The sequence below is a fragment of the Embiotoca jacksoni genome, unplaced genomic scaffold (genome assembly GCF_022577435.1).
Source record: "Embiotoca jacksoni isolate LCO1_2020_lvr unplaced genomic scaffold, fEmbJac1.0.p SCAF_4, whole genome shotgun sequence".
NCBI lineage: Eukaryota > Metazoa > Chordata > Actinopteri > Embiotocidae > Embiotoca > Embiotoca jacksoni.
Window position 1 is genome coordinate 6,987,501 of NW_027185392.1, and position 17,928 is coordinate 7,005,428.

Sequence of the window (17,928 nt, forward strand, 5' to 3'; positions counted from 1 at the left end):
TTTTTTTGTGTAAAATACATTTCTTCACCTGTGTTTGTGTGTGTATATCTGTGGGTGTGTGTCTGTGGGTGTAGTATGCTGAGGAGTAACCGTATCAGCTGTGTGAGTAACAGCAGCTTCGTGGGGTTGAGCTCAGTGCGTCTCCTGTCGCTCTACGACAACCAGATCACCTCCATGAACCCCGGAGCCTTCGACACATTGCACTCCCTGTCCACGCTGTGAGTCCAGACAACATGACGCACATAAACAAATGTACAAAAATGTAGGTGGATGAAAAATGCCACAGAGCACTTTCATTTCCTGTCTTTGTTTTTCAGAAACCTCCTGGCCAATCCCTTCAACTGTAACTGTCACCTGGCTTGGCTCGGCGATTGGCTGAGAAGGAAACGCATCGTCACGGGTAACCCTCGCTGCCAGAGTCCTTACTTCCTAAAGGAGATCCCCATCCAGGACGTAGCCGTCCAGGACTTTGCCTGTGAAGACGGTGAGATGCAGTGGCTCGCTGAAACATCTGCAACCCTCAAAGATATTTGTTTTTCATTATCATAATCGTCCTCCCCTTCACGTGTCCTTCACCATCAGGTAATGATGAGAACAGCTGTTCTCCAGTGCTGAGGTGTCCAGCAGAGTGTTCCTGTCTGGACACTGTGGTGCGCTGCAGCAACAAGGGTCTCACCACGCTGCCCAAAGGCCTCCCCAAGGAGACCACCGAACTGTGAGTTTAAGGCCAACACACCATTTAGAATAAAGGTTGCAAAAGTCCCACATTTTCTTAAACATATGAAAACCACAAATCTCCAAAACTTTACCTGTTTTGTGACAGAACATTTTTTACAAATAATCCGATGGGGTTTTAAAAGGTTTATGTATCTTAAGTAGTAAATTATCTCAACCCACAAACAAACAGTTCATTCTTCAATAATGAGAAAAGGCTCAAATTATCAAATGGGATCTCACAGTTGTCTTTGGTCAGATTAATCTAGATAATGCATTACGAGATCAAGGCAATCCAAATAAGCAGGAATTGTTCAAGAGATTTCTGCATCTTGGAGAACTTGCGACAGTTCTTCTGTGGATTCAGCTTTCGGTCTGTCTCCTCCTTAATCCCAGACTAACATGAACATGATGTTCAGCTCAGCTATGAAGCTATGAAGGTCAGAGTGAGTTAAAAGGATGGACAGCGTTTGGCCTTTGAACACTTAAGCATTATTACTTTGTGAATCATTTGTGAATCATCAGAAAAGAAGTGAAAAAAACACAGAGCAACACCCGGGCTAATCGAGCCACAAGTACACGTACTGTCGGCTCACAGAGGATTTAATTACAGAAACTCATCCGAATACACACATACAGTCCTTCTCAGGAAATCCCTGTTGATCAGAAATTATTGCCTTAAATTAAACATCAGACAGTATAGTCGTGTTTTCTATCATTTCACTATTTCCCCTATGAGGAACATGGTTCTTCCAATATTAACAAAGACTTTATTAATACGCTGGATTAATAGCACATTGTCACAAAGTGAAGTAGATTGGATCTCACCCCTGTGTGTGTGTGTGTGTGTGTGTGTGTGTGTGTGTGTGTGTGTGTGTGACAATGAGAGAGGGCGACGCCTGTGGGGATATTAAACTCCAGTGTTTATTATGGCTGTAGCAGTAATGACTGCTCCCACTGCTGCATATGAGGAATTTCCCACATGGTTAAAACTTAATTTTCTTCCTTCTCATTTTCTCTCCCTCTGTTTCACCAATCCTTCTTTACATTTTCTATATCTTCCCCCTTTTTTCATTCTTTTGTTTCCACACCACCTCTCTCTCTCCCTGTGAGCCCTGCTCTTTTTTTTTTCTCTCTCTTTCTCTCTTTCTGTCTGTCTTTCAGGTATTTGGATGGTAATCACTTCACTCAGGTTCCTGTGGAGCTCTCCAACTACAAACACTTAACACTCATGTAAGTCGCACCCAAATGAGCTCAATGAACATGGCATTAATTCAACTTATAATCAGGATGGTGACTTGCCGTGTTTCATGCACTCTGCATTCAAATACAAAAACTAACAGATTGATATTCTGTCAGAGTTCTGTGTTCAATCACTGATGTGACCTTGTTTGTACCTGATGTGGGCGTGACTGTCTGAGTGCAGCAGATGACACTGGATAATTATGTACCACATATAGCCAGTGTGTGAGTGTGGACTTGTTTATGCATGTGTTGACAGTGCTGCCTGTGTGTGTGTTTTATGTACCTGTTGTTTCCTTTTCAGTGATTTGAGTAACAACCAGATCAGCACGTTGTCCAACCACAGCCTCAGTAACATGTCTGAGCTGCTTACCCTGTGAGTCTGGCTTTTCATCAGTCCCTTTGCAATGTCTGTCTGTGGGTGTGGGTGGGTGTGGGGGCGTATCCGTGCTTTTGTGGCTGCGTGTGTGTGTGTGTGTGTGTGTGTGTGTGTGTGTGTGTGTGTGTGTGTGTGTGTGTGTGTGTGTACTTTGGGAGATGATGCCCTTGACAAAATGAAAGCACTAGAAAGGAGCTCCTCTTGTTGCAGGTACTTGTCACTACAAAACCAAAATGTACAAGAAAATGCTGGCCACACACAAACCACTTAAAAAACATATTAATAATAATAAATAAAGAGGAATTTAAAAAGAAATAGAACAGTCAAGAAGTGGAAGGCGTACTGGTTTAGGAAAAACTGTACATGTTGTATATATCAGTGAGTTTTGTTTCCTATTACAGACTGAAATGTAGACTGTATCAAATGTAAAACTCCTCTTATATTATAGCTACTGTAAATAGAATTTCCCCAGAAAATCAAGTAAACAGGAAAGAAAATGTCACCTCGGACTGCAAGATGTTTGTGTTTGTGTTTGTGCTTGTAAAACATGTTCGTGTGTGTTTGCTGCTGGATGGATGTGTTGAACTGCGTATCTGTGTCTTCTGCTCTGCCTGCTTATCTCAGTTATAACTGAGAGGATTGTGCCGTGAAACGCCTTGCTGCACTTAAAGATATCTTGAAAAAAAGAAATCTCTGCATTTGTCTCCATGCCAACATGTTAATTCTGTGTGTGAAGAATCTTGAGCTACAACCGGCTGCGATGCATACCAGTGAGGGCGTTCGATGGACTGAAGTCTCTTCGTTTGCTGTGAGTATCCATGGTGACATGTCCTGACACAGAGACCTATTTGACAGGTTCTAAAAAAATAATCCCGACCTTTAACATCCAGATATTCACGTTTCTGTGCCTTTTTTCCTCTTTCTTCCTGTTTCACTCATTTTGTCTTAGGTCTCTCCACGGTAACGACATATCACTGATACCAGAAGGAGCCTTCAAAGACCTATCATCACTTTCCCACCTGTGAGTAACATGATTTGATGACAGAATCAACCTTTTCTCCATATAAAATTACACAAAAAAATAAAGTAGCTAAACAGCCAACCCATCTAAAGCTGTCTGTTTTCACCTTTCATCCTTTGTTAAATTCAGATTTTTACACCTGGATTTGTTTTGTAGTACTGGCAATCATCCAAGTTTAGTATGTAGTGGCATTTTGGATAACTTTCCTCCTCTGAGCAGAGCTGTTCTATGTTAATCCTTGTGACTACAATAGCAAAGCCAAACAACCTTTCTTTGTTCAATAATGCATTTCTGGGGAAATCTGCTCAACTGATTTGCTGCAAAACCACCCACAAAACCCCCTCTACCTCTGCAGTGAGGACTCCAGTGCAGAAACTCAAACATTCAGACTGTGATAAATATATATTCTAACAAGCAGCATGCTGTATATCACAGGAGGCTGTTGTTGAAAACAGTAAACTGATGTCATAAAAAATTGGCTTTATAAACCAAAGAACTTTGACTTTCTTCAGTTCACTGATTTTGTCTTGAATTGAAGTGTAGGATGACAGAGACAACTTGACTTACCTGCTGTAGGTGTGAATGCCAGTGAGGAAGTGCCTTTGTCCGCACGGGGCGCTGACTAAAATCAGCACCATGGATAGCGCCTGTGACAGGCTGCTGCTTCTTCTAGTTTTTTTTTTCCAAGTTATACAAACTGCAGACCACAGAAAAGGAGCATCATTATATAATAAAAGCCTGTCACTAACTCTTAATGTCCTTTCTGGCCATTATTACAGCACAGTTAGAGACACTTACATGAGGAAATTGACCATTTATCACAAATGGTTGCACTGTTAGAGAAGGCTCTGCTATTTGCTTTCGAAATGTGTCACCTGCAACCAGGATTTGTCTCAGAGGACTATTGGCTGAAAAATAATCACATATATGGACATATGATAGTAAATGTATGACTGTAGTCACAGTTACACATGAACATGTAGAAGTTAAATTATATCACCAAAACCTTAGCAGGTACAGCAGACACTTGGGTGGAGGGAGCCAAGCGTCAGTGAGTGTTAGTGACAAGTGTAAGGTTATAAAATTAGTGCTTTAAACCTGTCTGAATATGACTGGGTACCAGTCAGATTGTAGCCAACAGGCAGATGGATGAGCCAATCTTCTCCAAACATTGTGAAGTGTGTACAAAGCAGCCAATGGCAATAAGCTAATGCACATGGACCTCAGTGTTTGGCCTGAATCAATGCAATGATCCATTAGTTATCTGAAAAACATACTTTTTTTTTTTTATTGGGCTACAGAGCATCATCAAAAACAAGGGAAAACTAAAATTAAGTTTAATTTTTTAATTATTTATAATTAAGTTTTTGTTTAAGTACAACAACAACATACTGTTTTGAGTTTGAGATTATCAACTCTGCAACCAGCTTGAGGCAAATGCTCCCAATCGTCTCTTCTACATCCTTAGTTCTTTGGTAGAAATATATCATGGTTTTATACATAATCTGACAGTGATGGGCAACTCAGTCTGTAAGCATTTACATATTTACTTTTCACACTGTTTTGGTTCTGTACTTCAGCACACTGCATCTAAAACGAAACAATTTCACTATCCTGACTTCTTGTTTCATATTACTGAATACGTTCTCACTTTTCCCTCCAATCGGCCGGCAGGGCTCTGGGTGCCAACCCTCTATACTGTGACTGCCACATGCAGTGGCTGTCAGACTGGGTGAAGAGCGGTTACAAGGAGCCAGGGATTGCCCGGTGTGCCGGGCCCGGTGACATGACGGACAAACTGCTCCTAACCACGCCCTCCAAGAAGTTCACCTGCACAGGTAAACACACATGCAGCACTATAGAAAAGGAACACATTCACATAACAGCATATATACACAAACAGAGACACAGTTTTATACAAAAAATATACATATCCACTTCAATTAGTGCTCAAAAACAAAAACATGCACACACGTTTATTGTGTTGTGCCAAAATAACTTAATGAGGACTCATAGATTGGGACCACAAGTTTCCTTTTATAAACTGTCGCTGTCAAATGAAAACTATGTATCTCCAAAAAATTATAATATGCTATTTGCACTTTAATGATGTAAAATGTTTTCACTGGACAGCAATAAATGTTCATATGTAATTGTATATAAAAAGTCTAAAATCCACAGTTGTCTTGAGCATGATTGTGGCTGCAACTTGTCGTACTTCAAAATGCTGCTTGAACTTTAACCTTAAACCCTATTACGTCACATTAACATTACATGTCTGAAACCTATCTTTGACCTAATCTAACTGACGCACTGTAGAAGTCCCCGGGCCTTGTGGTTTTCTGGTGCCAGGTAAAGTAGCCAATCATATCCCAGTACTTTCTCCTCAGTCCCAAATTCCCCGGTCGAACGCAATCCCAGTCCCCCTTTCTTCATCCTTTGAACCCTGACCAGACTGAACCGCACTGTTTCCCTTTCAGCCCTCATGTTTTGACCAGCAATGTGTGCTCTGGCTGTTTGATGTTCTGTCATCAAAGTTGGGGATATGTGTGTCTTCTGTACATGTCATGGTCCTGCAAAGAAAATGTAATCTTTCTCATTTATAACCCAGGAACATATCTCCAATTCATGTTTCGAACATCCCAACAATCGAATTTGAGCTAATATTTTCCAAGATGTAAAATCGTTTTACTACCTTTTTCATTTACCGATTGTCTAGTTATTATTTAAACTGAAATTGCGCCGATAGGTTGCCATTATTTCATGATCTGAAGTATTTTATAATGCAAATCGAAATTTCAGATTTCTTTATCTTCTGCAGAAAAATCTGACATTTGAAGATGCAATTTTTTTGCAGGTCTCTAATAATGTACAGCTGTCTTAAATGTATGTAAACCTGTGTATTCTGACTCGTCTTACTCCCTTTAAAGCAGAAGATTACACAGTTTTCATCTTCTCTCTGGTGTGTGTTTTGTTTGTGTGGGTTGGTGCATCACACAGGCCCAGTGGATATGAGTATCCAGGCTAAGTGTGAGCCCTGCCTATCCAACCCCTGCAAAAACGACGGCACATGCGCCAATGACCCCGTGCACTACTACCGCTGCACCTGCCCTTATGGATTTAAGGTACCGTAGAGACGTAGCAGTGGTTTTCACTAGCACAAATTTCTTTCTTAACTACAACGTGGATTAAAAACTGCTTTTTTGAAGCTGGAAGCCTTCAAGTTAGGCACTTGAGCTCGTGAATTTTACATTTCCATACTCTTATACAGTACAAATTTACAAACACACTCACACACACGCATAGATTAACCTTGATCCTGCGTAAACCAGATGAATACATTTGTAATGGTTTTCGGTGAAGAGAGTGTGGGGATTAGAGAAAACTGATGCAATACTTTGAAATTATAAGAAGCTGTTGTTCTTTGAAAGCACTGAATATGTGTGTCTGTGTGTGTGTGTGTGTGTGTGTGTGTGTGTGTGTCTCTGTGCATTTGTATGCAGGGCCAAAACTGCGAAGAGCCCATTCACGCCTGCATCAGTAATCCATGCCAGAATGGAGGGACTTGCCATCTGAAGGAAGGAGAAGGGAACAACTTTTGGTGAGAGACTTTAACATGTTTTTTTACAAACTGGTAAATGTTGGCTGTTATTCCATCTTAAAAGATGGATTTCAAAGATTTTACACACAAAAGTTTGCTCAGTTGTGTCAGTAGGTTTTACCCAACCTACTGTGTAACCTGTGTAATGTCCTCTGTGGCTCTGGAGTAATGTTTCTAAAATACAAACCTCAATGACAAAACTGACTGTGATTGAAATATGTGACATTTTCCTAACAGGATAGATGTTATTCCACTGCATTATGGGAAATCTAGGTATCCAGTGCTTTTGGAGTTTGACCCAAACCCGATACTTTGACTGTCTTGGCCTCTATTGGATCAATTTCGACCATTTTTTAAAAATCTGTCTGTTGTGAGCCATTAAACCTTTAAACATTAGACATCAGTGGAGTGGCCCTTTAACATTTTAACTGCCAGCAGGGTAGTTGTCTAAGTTAGTGGTGGTGGCTTCAAAGGAATACCAACATTAAAGGTCTTAACACACTTGGGGCGTAACGAACCGTGAAAATCAAAACCAATTATACCAGTGATGTAAATTTGTGACAGTTGTTCAAAAAGACGTTCGAATAGATTTGCATCAGCATCTCCTTCAGAAAAATGATGGATTCAACATTATCCAATGATGAAGAGCTTGTCCTGCTCTTCCTCACTTGACAGAAGAGGAGTAGATTTTGGTTCATTAGCCAAACCTGTAGTGAAACTGTTGTCTGCTTACTACCAATTCGACCACATCCAATGAACTGCTCACTATCCTGACAGCCTGGTTGTTCAGCGATGCTGCTCTGCACGTTGTCCTTGAAATTGTCTTTGTAATTTTTGAGCTGTGATGCTGTGATGCTGTGATGTGACGTCCATTCCACTTCCACACATTGTGATGGTTGAACGACATCCCTCCCAAAACAAAATTATTTTTCACCTCATAATATTCACGTTCTGTGTGAAAGTATTCATGACAAGAAGAAATGTTTGGCAATTATTGGCAAAAAAAGAAAAAACAGTCCCTTTGACTGTAAAGACAGTTTGCTTGTTATTGAAATCAAACTTGTGCAGGTGAAAACACACAACTACCGTATGGAAAGGATTATTAAGGTAAAGCCAGAAAATATCTGCACAAGATAATTCAAAAAATAACTTTTAGTTTTATTCTTCTTTAGAGTAACTGTTAAGTGATGGCTTAACAGGAACCTTTTTCCGAGTCTGATTGTTCATGTGGTTGTTGTATTCTCAGATCTTGGCTGTGAAGTTGGTGAGTTAGTTATAATTAATGGAGCTGCAGCTAGAAAAAAAAACTGGAATATTCTATTATTTTTTATCTAAAAATAAACATAAACAATCACATTATCACAAACCTGCAGGGTCTGTTTAAAAAATGTGGCGAGTCATGCAAAACAACATACATCAAATATCAGACATCAATAGACCAATGATTAGTGATAAGAAACCAGAGGACTTAACAGGCAATCTGTGGATCCTCAGCAGAAATCTCCGTCGATGGTACTGCACCACTAATGAGAGGTGGCAATGAATTTACAGGAGGTAAATGACTCGGGGGTTCAGCTCTGTTTTCAGAGTGTCTCTGAGGTGGACAGCCCCACTGGGAGAATTGTCTTCTCTTCGTTAGGCTGTTTAGTATTAACAGGAAGGGAGCTAACGCCTCTGAGCAGATTTTAACCACACACAGAAAAACAGACCAACCCAGGATCACAGCTGCTCCTGTTTCTCCTCCTCTGTCCCACTTCTTGCCCTCTCTCTGTCTCTTCTCCTACCATTTTTTTACCAGTGTTTCTCTGTATCTCTGTATTTCCATCTTTGTGTGATTTCTTTTCCTCCTCCTGTGTAGAAGTGGAGTATCCATTGTGAAGAGCTGTTGCTGACTCTATAATGAGATATTAATCCACCCGAGTGTATGCCGCATAAGAGCTCTTTATTAGACCCATAATATACCTCTCTGAGTGTGTGTGTGTGTGTGTGTGTGTGTGTGCGTGCGTGCGTGCGTGTGTGATAGACCTGAGTAGTAGTTACAGAGTTGAAGCACGCTCACGTTAACAGAATAATGACTCTCTATTGGGAATATGTAGATGGAGCTGACACTGCTGTTATGAGTTGCTTGCATGGATAAAATATGTGTGTTTTTGTGTGTGTGTGGGCTCATATGTCCCCAAGATTTGTCCTCTATTAGAGCTGCAGTGACTCGGCAATTTATCATATAGTCGATCAACAGAAAATGAATTGCCAACTATTTTTTCGAACCGAATTCTGCTGTCAAATGGGAGAATTTGATGCATTTCTTTCTTGTAGATCACAGTAAACTAATGCTTTAGGGTTTCGGTCAATTAAATCAAGACATTTATTGATGTTACGCTGGGCTGCTGGAAATTTTAAATTTTTCACAATTTTCTAACATTAATAGAGAAAACATTCGATTAATCTAGAAAATAATCAGGAGAATAGTCAGTAATGAAAATAATAATTTCAGCAATATTCTGTATTCTGTCTGTGGCTCTACATGTGTTTATCCTGCCTATTTATGGGTGTGTGTATCTGTGTATGCATGATCTCAGGTGTGTGTGTCCGGAGGGCTTCGAAGGTGACACGTGTGAGATCAACATCGACGACTGTGAGGATAACGACTGTGAGAACAACTCCACCTGCGTCGACGGCATCAACAACTACACGTGCATGTGCTCACCGGAGTACACAGGTAACACATGTTAACAAAGAGTCAAGACCTGGGAGGGGCAGCTGGATGCCTATGCGTTTTGTTCCTGTTTTATTTATTCATTTAAATGATACCCTTGATGACACTGAAACACGGGTTCCTCACAGACGATGCAATGATCCTGTATAAGGTGCGATGAGAAGATTCTGAGACTCTTCAGCAACTCAGATACACGCCATTTTGTGAGCAGTGGTCCGGACACATTCGCAATTTCACCATGGACTTGAGCAGAGACTGTAAATACTATTTCATGTCAAACTCAAGCAATCAGTGACATAGACCCTCAAAATGCTTCAGAAAATCTACGCCAATGAAGCAATGAGCCTGCAGGGGTGTGAAATGTAACTGACTCAAACCGAAGAAGGCGATGTGCAGCTGTAAAACACAGATCTAATGGGATGTTCTGAGCTGACTGAGGAAAAAACTATTGTTGCAAATGACCTGAACTGTGGGGTAATTGTTCTTTGGTTCTCCAACATCACAACGTGCCCACTCACAGCGAGTTGAAAACGTTTCTTGCCCACGACAACACAATCGTCGCTCCGCACCACAACCACTCACCAGAATTGGCTATTTGCAATTTCTTTTTGTTCCCCAAAAACTTGATGTGCACTTTCTGCTCAAGTTTCAGGACCATGTTGAAATCACAAATGTTCACAAACCAGTGGTCACGATAACATGTGTAACTCAGGTAATGATGTTGATCGAGCGACGGACTCTGGGGTCCTAACTCACGAGGGTTTTGGCTTCCCCCTTCCTCCGTGCACATTAGTGTGCTGCGGTCCATTCATGCACAACAGGAGCAGTCCCTGAACTTTTTTAGCACACCTCAGAGAATTGTGTTATAGGCATCAGGTTTAATTATTATATATTTGTTTGCCCGTGATTTTTAAATGATGCAATGCTCTGAATACTGCGGTACCCATAAGCCTTGGCCACCATGGCTACGAACAAGAGGCCAGCCAGAGGTATAAATCAGAGCATGTTGACATCAAAACACAGCACAACAGTCAATGAATAAATTCATCTAAAATGTATCAATAATTTAAAACTTATTTGAACTGCAGATTTGGTTTCTGTTTTCTCCTCAATCTTTTTTTTTTTTTTCCCCAGCATTAGTGGCATTCATAAAATAATCGTTTGCTGTTTCTTGCTGAAGTGCACCTTATGAGTCATCGTTAAATTTTAACATTTCATTAAAGAAAAATATATGTTCTTACAAAGTTGTTTATTCTTTGTAGTCCTGAGTATTTAGCTAATATGAAGTCACGTAAAGTTGTCTGTAGAAGAAAGACTACAGCCACCCGAATTAACATCATCCTCTCTGATTCTCTTGTGTCCACTAAAACGTGCTGTGCATACACCGATTCTTAATAAAGGGTCTTTTCACAGAAATACACTGCAGACAAATCACATTATATCGGACTAACACTCCTCTGTTGCTAGCTGTGTGTCTGCTTTTGCACTGTGCTAACCATCTCTGACTGCTAACCTTTGTGGCTGTGTTCTCTCTCTGTCTTTCTGTTTTGCTGTCCTGTGTCTTCTCTCCCGTCTCGCTCTGCTTTCTATCATCTGTCATCTTTTTTTGTGGTTTCAGCTGCTACCAATGAGGTGGAGAGAGGTTAGTCTGTTCTTCTCTCTGTCTTTTCTCTCCCTCTCTCCTTCCTTCCTTACTTCCATTCCTAACCTTCCTTTATTTCCCGTGCTTTATCCATGCACCCAGGAAATTTGATAGTCCTTATAGTTATTTAGATAAAGCATACTGGACGCAGTCATGCTCCATGTTAGCAGTGCATGTACAAATGGACGATGGAGTATGTAGTTCATCCTTTCGAATGTCTGTTATACTTGCTCGCTGCTTCATGCTTACATGTGATAACCATCCAGGTAAATGTGTTGAGATTAAAGGAGAGTGCTGGCAAAGAATCTCATTAAACCAACAATGTGTTCTCACAGTAATTTATACATTTATCCAGTATATTTGTGGCGCTCAGCCTGGGGCCCACTCATCACTCATCTCTCCGCGATCAAAAATGTTCACTTCCATTTTTAAAAAGACTGTAATTTTCTAAAACAGTGGTGCATTGTAGTTATTATCAAAATTTACTCAACAGGAGCAAATAGTGCATTTGGTACAGACTATTTTCTGCTGACGATTTGGTGGTTTAATGAGTATTTGTACGATTGTATGTACGATAAACTGAATTAAACTGCAGTGTGGGCGTTCATCATAATACCAGGGTATTTTTGTGTATTTGGAGAAACAATGGAGGCCTGTGGTACAGAGTAATATTTTACATCAGGATCAGTTCGTTGATGGATTTGGGCTTTTTGGGGGTTTTATTGACAATAAGAAAAACATAAAAAGTGACATCCTTTAATAAATGTCATTTTGATGTCCAACAGTGAGAAAAGAAAGTTCATAAATACAGAATATAACTTACAGTGTATCACTTTTTGTGGCCAACTTGTCACAGGATGCACACAGAATGGAATAATATTTATTTACACAAATAAATTACATAAAAATAGGAAACAATTGATTGACAAACAAGCAGTCACACTGTTAAATATAACTTAGAAATACTGAAGAAGAAACATCTGATATTAAGAGAACCTCTAAGTCTAACAGACACCCACTGTTTAATTATTAAGCATGTAAGGATCTTCATATGAAAATCTGCTTTTAAATATGTGAGTCAGCGCAGTTACAACTGAAAAAGAAGCGCAAACATGCACAGACACACACACACACACACACACACACGTCTCTCATCCCACACATTCCACACACATCCTCATTGATCCCTGAGGGGTTGTGAACAGTAATTATTCCCAGAGTGGGCTCTCTGCTGTCAGGAGTATTGGTTTATTCCCTGAAGCCTCATCAGTGATTCATGTGGAGTTCAGAGTTTCGGGAACGTCGGGATACACCCTGGAATATCATCAGGAATGTGACATTCCCAGAGATTAGATCATTTATCAGAACACTGTGTTGGTCCTGGCCACAGGAGAGTCATCCATCATCAGAGCACACACACCCTATACAACACAGACACACACATATCTGTGCATGTTGTACAAACAACAAACAATGCAATACACACACACACACACACACACACACACACACACACACACACACACACACACACACACACACAAACAGATGAAACACTGTAATGAAGTTAGAGTTGGAATGTTGGATGTTTGATTTTATATTTTCACTCGCAAACCATGTAAACTATGAAAAAGGTGTTGAGTTGATACTGATGATGATAATGTGTGTGTGTGTGTGTGTGTGTGTGTGTTTTTGTGTGTGTATTTTTAGGGGAGCTTTGTGAAGAGAAACTGGACTTCTGCGCTCCTGAGGTGAACCCCTGTCAGCACGACTCAAAATGCATTTTGACCCCTCAGGGATACAAGTGAGTGGATCGAACACACACACACACACACACACACACACACACACACACACACACACACACACACACACACATAGACTCATGCAGATATTTACCTGTATATGCAAAATCAGTGGAATTCGCTGTGTTTTCTTGATTCTCTCTTGAATACTTATATGTTTATATTGTTCACACTGTGTGAATTGGCATGTTTTCTTTGTGTTAAACTCTCTTCAACACATAATTAAAGAAAAACCAATGCCGGTCAGTTTGTTTAACCAAACAGCAGCTGTGTGGTCGCAGAGGGCAAGTGGAAATACAATTAACAAGCATTTCTGTCTGTATCTGTGTGTATGTGTGTGTTTGTTTGTGTGTGTGTTTGCACATGTGTACACTGAAGGTGCGAGTGCACACCAGGTTATGTAGGTGAGCAGTGTGAACTGGATTACGACGACTGTGAAGAGAACAAGTGTCAGAACGGAGGTCAGTGCATTGATGCCGTGAACGGATACACCTGCGTCTGTCCAGAGGGATACAGGTGAGTTGCACAACACTGCAGGAACTCACACATGTACATCACAGTAAATAAATCATAGAACTGGAAAATACATTGAAAATAACTCAGAGATACTGTTGGTTAAAACATCCATTTTGATTGACGCCCTGGCTTTGTTTGCTTCTCAGATCTAAATAGTTTTTTAGATTGGTGACTTTTCCACACTCTATTTACAGTATGTGATGTTGGAGGGGCTCCCCCTTGTGTTCATTGTCAGTTTTTGTGATGGACACATTATTTTTATCTTAAATTGGTGGAGTAAACACTATTGAGAAACCTTCCTCCATGTTGGTGCATTCAGGGTTTTATTTACCAGCAGTGTTTCTTTTAGCCCTTTTACTCGCAAATCTCAAATGTCCAACTGCACCGAAGAAGAAGGTTTCTCCAAGTCTGTGTTGATAGCTGCTGTAATAATTCTGAAAAAGGGAAAATAATGACAGAAGTTTCAAGAACTTATAATTTACACATTTAATTTTTTTTTGAAAGTGTCTAAAGTTAGAAAATATTTCACACCTTGAAGGTTTTTGAAATCGTTTTGGTTTGGAGTACTTAGCAGAGATACTATATTTAAAGTATGTGAATATGTGTGTTCCAGCGGTTTGTTCTGCGAGTTCGCTCCACCGATGGTTCTTCCTCGCACCAGCCCCTGTGACAACCACGAGTGCCTCAACGGGGCGCAGTGTGTTGTCGTGGGAACGGACCCCCAGTGCCAGTGTCTCCACGGCTATGAGGGCGAGCGCTGTGAGACGCTCGTCAGTGTCAACTTTGTCAACCGCGAGTCGTACTTGCAGCTTCCCTCCAGTCTCCTCTCACCTCAGACCAACATCAGCCTGCAGGTGCATAAATCAAACACGCTTAACTTTGTGTACTTTAATTTCACGCTTCTTCACTATATCCCAGGTGAAAACATTGTGCTTTTTTGTTTTTACCTCTTAAACAAAACAGTGTCTGGTTATTTTAAATGTCTGTTTTTAGCAGTTTCACCAAAGATAAACTTTCACTCTAAACATCTCAAATCATTTCATTTATATAATTTCTACAAATAAAGTACAAATAATCCAATATTTCACAAAAAAAGCAAAAAGAAAGTCAAAATATTTGATACACATATTGTGTTTTTTTTCTTCTTTCTTATCCTACTGATCATATCATGACCCCTGAAATATTATCTTGTGACCCCTCGGTAGAGAACCTCCGCACTAAAATGTCTAAAGGATTACATGTTCCACAACTGGAAATCAGGTGATTTACGTGGTCATCTCGCTGTGTTTTCAGATTGCTACAGATGAGGACAGTGGAGTATTGTTGTACAAGGGGGACAATGATCACATCGCCATGGAGCTGTACAGGGGACGTCTCAGGGTCAGCTACGACACCGGATCCTACCCGCCTTCTGCTATATACAGGTGCATGCACATGGAAGCAGAAATGCCCGACAGCCCTGTCGCTGGTGCAACATGATGAATGATACAAATGCTTAGACCGAATTTCTCCCTCCTCTCTCTTTCTCAGTGTGGAGACAGTGAATGATGGCAGTTTCCATGCTGTGGAGTTAGTAGCATCAGACCAGACTCTGTCTCTGTCCATCGATGGCGGGACGCCCAAATCCATCAACTCCATCAGCAAACAATCCACACTCAACATCGATTCTCCACTTTACCTGGGAGGTAAGGACCCAGGCATAGTGTGCATGTTTATGAAGACTAGTATAAAGAAACAGAAACTTTTTAATATATTGTCTTTAAATGTAATACATATTTTCAATTGCTCTCTTTAAATTTTATTTTGTTTGCCATTGCATTTTTTTATATATATTAATTCAGAGCATTGATCTTCACACAATATCCTGCTGATGGCCAAAAACAAGAAAACAAAAGTTCCGTTTGAAGCCCACAAAAATGATCAGTATTTGGAGTAATTGCAGAATATTTAAAATAGCATGTGTGCAGATGGAGACCAAAAGCAGTACAGATTTTTAAACTGGTTGCTTTATTTCAGATTTAAAGTTTCTGTTTTTAAATCTATTAATAGACTAGAACAATCAACAATTGCTCTTCTGTTATGCAGGGATGCCAGAGCGTGCCTCGGCCTCTGGGGGTCTTTCAGCCCTGCAGCACAGCTCCGGCGGACGCAATGGCACCAGCTTCCACGGCTGCCTCCGTAACCTCTATATCAACGGGAAGCTCCAAGACCTGGGGGCCGGGCTGGACCCAGGGGCTCCAGGTCATGGGACGTCACGCAGCACCACCAGGCAGTGGCTGGGCCATGGGGTGGAGCCAGGCTGCCAGCCATGCCAGAGAGGTGCCTGCGTCCAAGGTGACTGCCACCCGACGGGTCACCGTGGCTTCACTTGTACGTGTCACCCGGGCTGGACGGGAACTCTGTGTGACCAGCAAGTGAGCAACCCCTGTGATGGCAACAAGTGAGTATTTTTATGATTTATGTTTGGGATTGTGTAAACTACATGTTTATGTGAACAATTTCATTGTTGTAGGCCTTGAAATCAAAGAGGGACTCTGATATGTATATCTGTCCACATCTTTATCTTCTGTCCTGCCCCTCCCTCCTCCACTCCACAGGTGTATCCATGGTACCTGCCTCCCAATCAACTCCTACTCCTACTCGTGCCGCTGCCAGCCCGGCTTTGCTGGTGTACTCTGTGATGAGCAGGACCTGGATGCAACGAACCCCTGCAGTCTGTCTCGATGCAAACACGGCAAATGTCGGGTGTCGGGTCTGGGCAAGGCGTACTGCGAGTGTAACAGTGGATATACAGGAGAGGCATGTGACAGAGGTAAGAAAAAAATGGATGCGGGTGCATATAAGTGGGGTTTGTCTGTTTGTAGGAATTATTATCTGCATGTAAAGTAAACTGACCTCCCACTTTCTTCTAAAAATAATCATCTAACACTGTTCAAACTTTTGAATCTGAACCATGACCTTCTTCTAAGCTTCTGCCTTCAGCTGTGTGTGTGTGTGTGTGTGTGTGTGTGTGTGTGTGTGTGTGTGTGTGTGTGTGTGTGTGTGTGTGTGTGTGTGTGTGTGTGTGTGACTAATGGTGTTTCATTTCTCTGCATTAACCCTTCTAACCCGTTACTTTTTCAACTCAGCATCTCCTGAGCTTCCTCTCAATCCCACACGGGGGGTTACTCAGGTGAGACTGCCTGATCACCTGCTGCTCTCACCTTTTCTGTTCTGTTTCTGTGTTTTTCCCATTCATTGCAACCCTGCATACCTTCACCTACTACCCCTGCTTCACCTTGTTTTTACCCAATATACCATATAGAAATTATGCATTGCCAAAATGACAGTTAGATTTGCTAAAGAGTTTTATTTAGATAAAATTAAATTAAAAAAAATGTTCTCATTCAAGGTTCAATTTGCATTAGAGTATTAAACTTTTTTAACGTTAAGTGGTCTTGTTGTTACTAAGAAAGATACACAGTCTGTATTTTTTAACCAGAGCTCATAACAAACAAGTATTAAAAAGTGGACTGTATGTTTACAATAATACAATGGAGATATTAAAGCAAGAGAAAGTATGTATCAATACTTCATGTCTTAATAACTTCAACATTTTGCTGAAATAAAAGACATTTCTTAGTTTGAGGAATAATTATTTTGAATTTGAAAATTTGATTTGGATGAAGGGGCACATTTTTTGCTTTTCTTCACTTTTCTGCCTGTGATACTAGGAAATTGTGTATATTTCATCCCTCATGACGGTTGCTTCTTGTCACTGACCTCTTCATGTTGTGTCAAGGCCCCACTGATATGTTGGGTTGTTATTTTGTTGTCTTCACGATGAAGATCAACTTCCATTGCGACATTGTTGCTTCAAAACAAGTAATCCATCAGATTAGCATTGTACTCAATTTTAGACATGAATAGTTGTTGTTTTTTATTAGATATCATATTTTTATTCCGGTTATTCTTCTTTCTTGTCAAAGCCTTGTGCTTACATTAAATGCAGTTTGTCAGATTACACGCTGCTACTTCTGCAGCAAACAAAATTATTTATAAAAAATATTTCACCAGAGTGCAATTATGCAACATTTTTAACAAGTCAGGACTGTGATGGCCAAAATGGGACGACTTGTAACCCTTCTGTTTGCTCTTCATACCTGCAGAGGTGGCCTGCCGAGGGGAACGGGTCCGAGATGTCTACCAGAGACAGCAAGGCTACGCGGCGTGCCAAACCCAGGAGAAGGTCTCCCGTCTAGAGTGTCGAGGCAGCTGCCCGGGGGGAGCAGACGGACAGGGCACCTGCTGCA

The 17,928-nt window shown here is 40.9% G+C and overlaps 1 protein-coding gene across 1 annotated transcript in view; it reads left to right on the forward strand.

The window, feature by feature from the left end:
* The window catches only part of slit2 (slit homolog 2 (Drosophila)), an 88,706-nt gene that overhangs the window by 69,036 nt on the left and 1,742 nt on the right, over positions 1 to 17,928 (forward strand). The window contains 19 exon segments of the mRNA XM_069167388.1: positions 75 to 218; positions 318 to 484; positions 583 to 715; positions 1,879 to 1,947; positions 2,261 to 2,332; positions 3,072 to 3,143; positions 3,285 to 3,356; positions 5,031 to 5,194; positions 6,357 to 6,481; positions 6,860 to 6,957; positions 9,537 to 9,676; positions 13,026 to 13,119; positions 13,499 to 13,636; positions 14,250 to 14,490; positions 14,930 to 15,060; positions 15,167 to 15,321; positions 15,722 to 16,076; positions 16,234 to 16,448; positions 17,785 to 17,927. Of these exon segments, the coding sequence (XP_069023489.1) occupies positions 75 to 218; positions 318 to 484; positions 583 to 715; positions 1,879 to 1,947; positions 2,261 to 2,332; positions 3,072 to 3,143; positions 3,285 to 3,356; positions 5,031 to 5,194; positions 6,357 to 6,481; positions 6,860 to 6,957; positions 9,537 to 9,676; positions 13,026 to 13,119; positions 13,499 to 13,636; positions 14,250 to 14,490; positions 14,930 to 15,060; positions 15,167 to 15,321; positions 15,722 to 16,076; positions 16,234 to 16,448; positions 17,785 to 17,927 (2,728 nt within the window).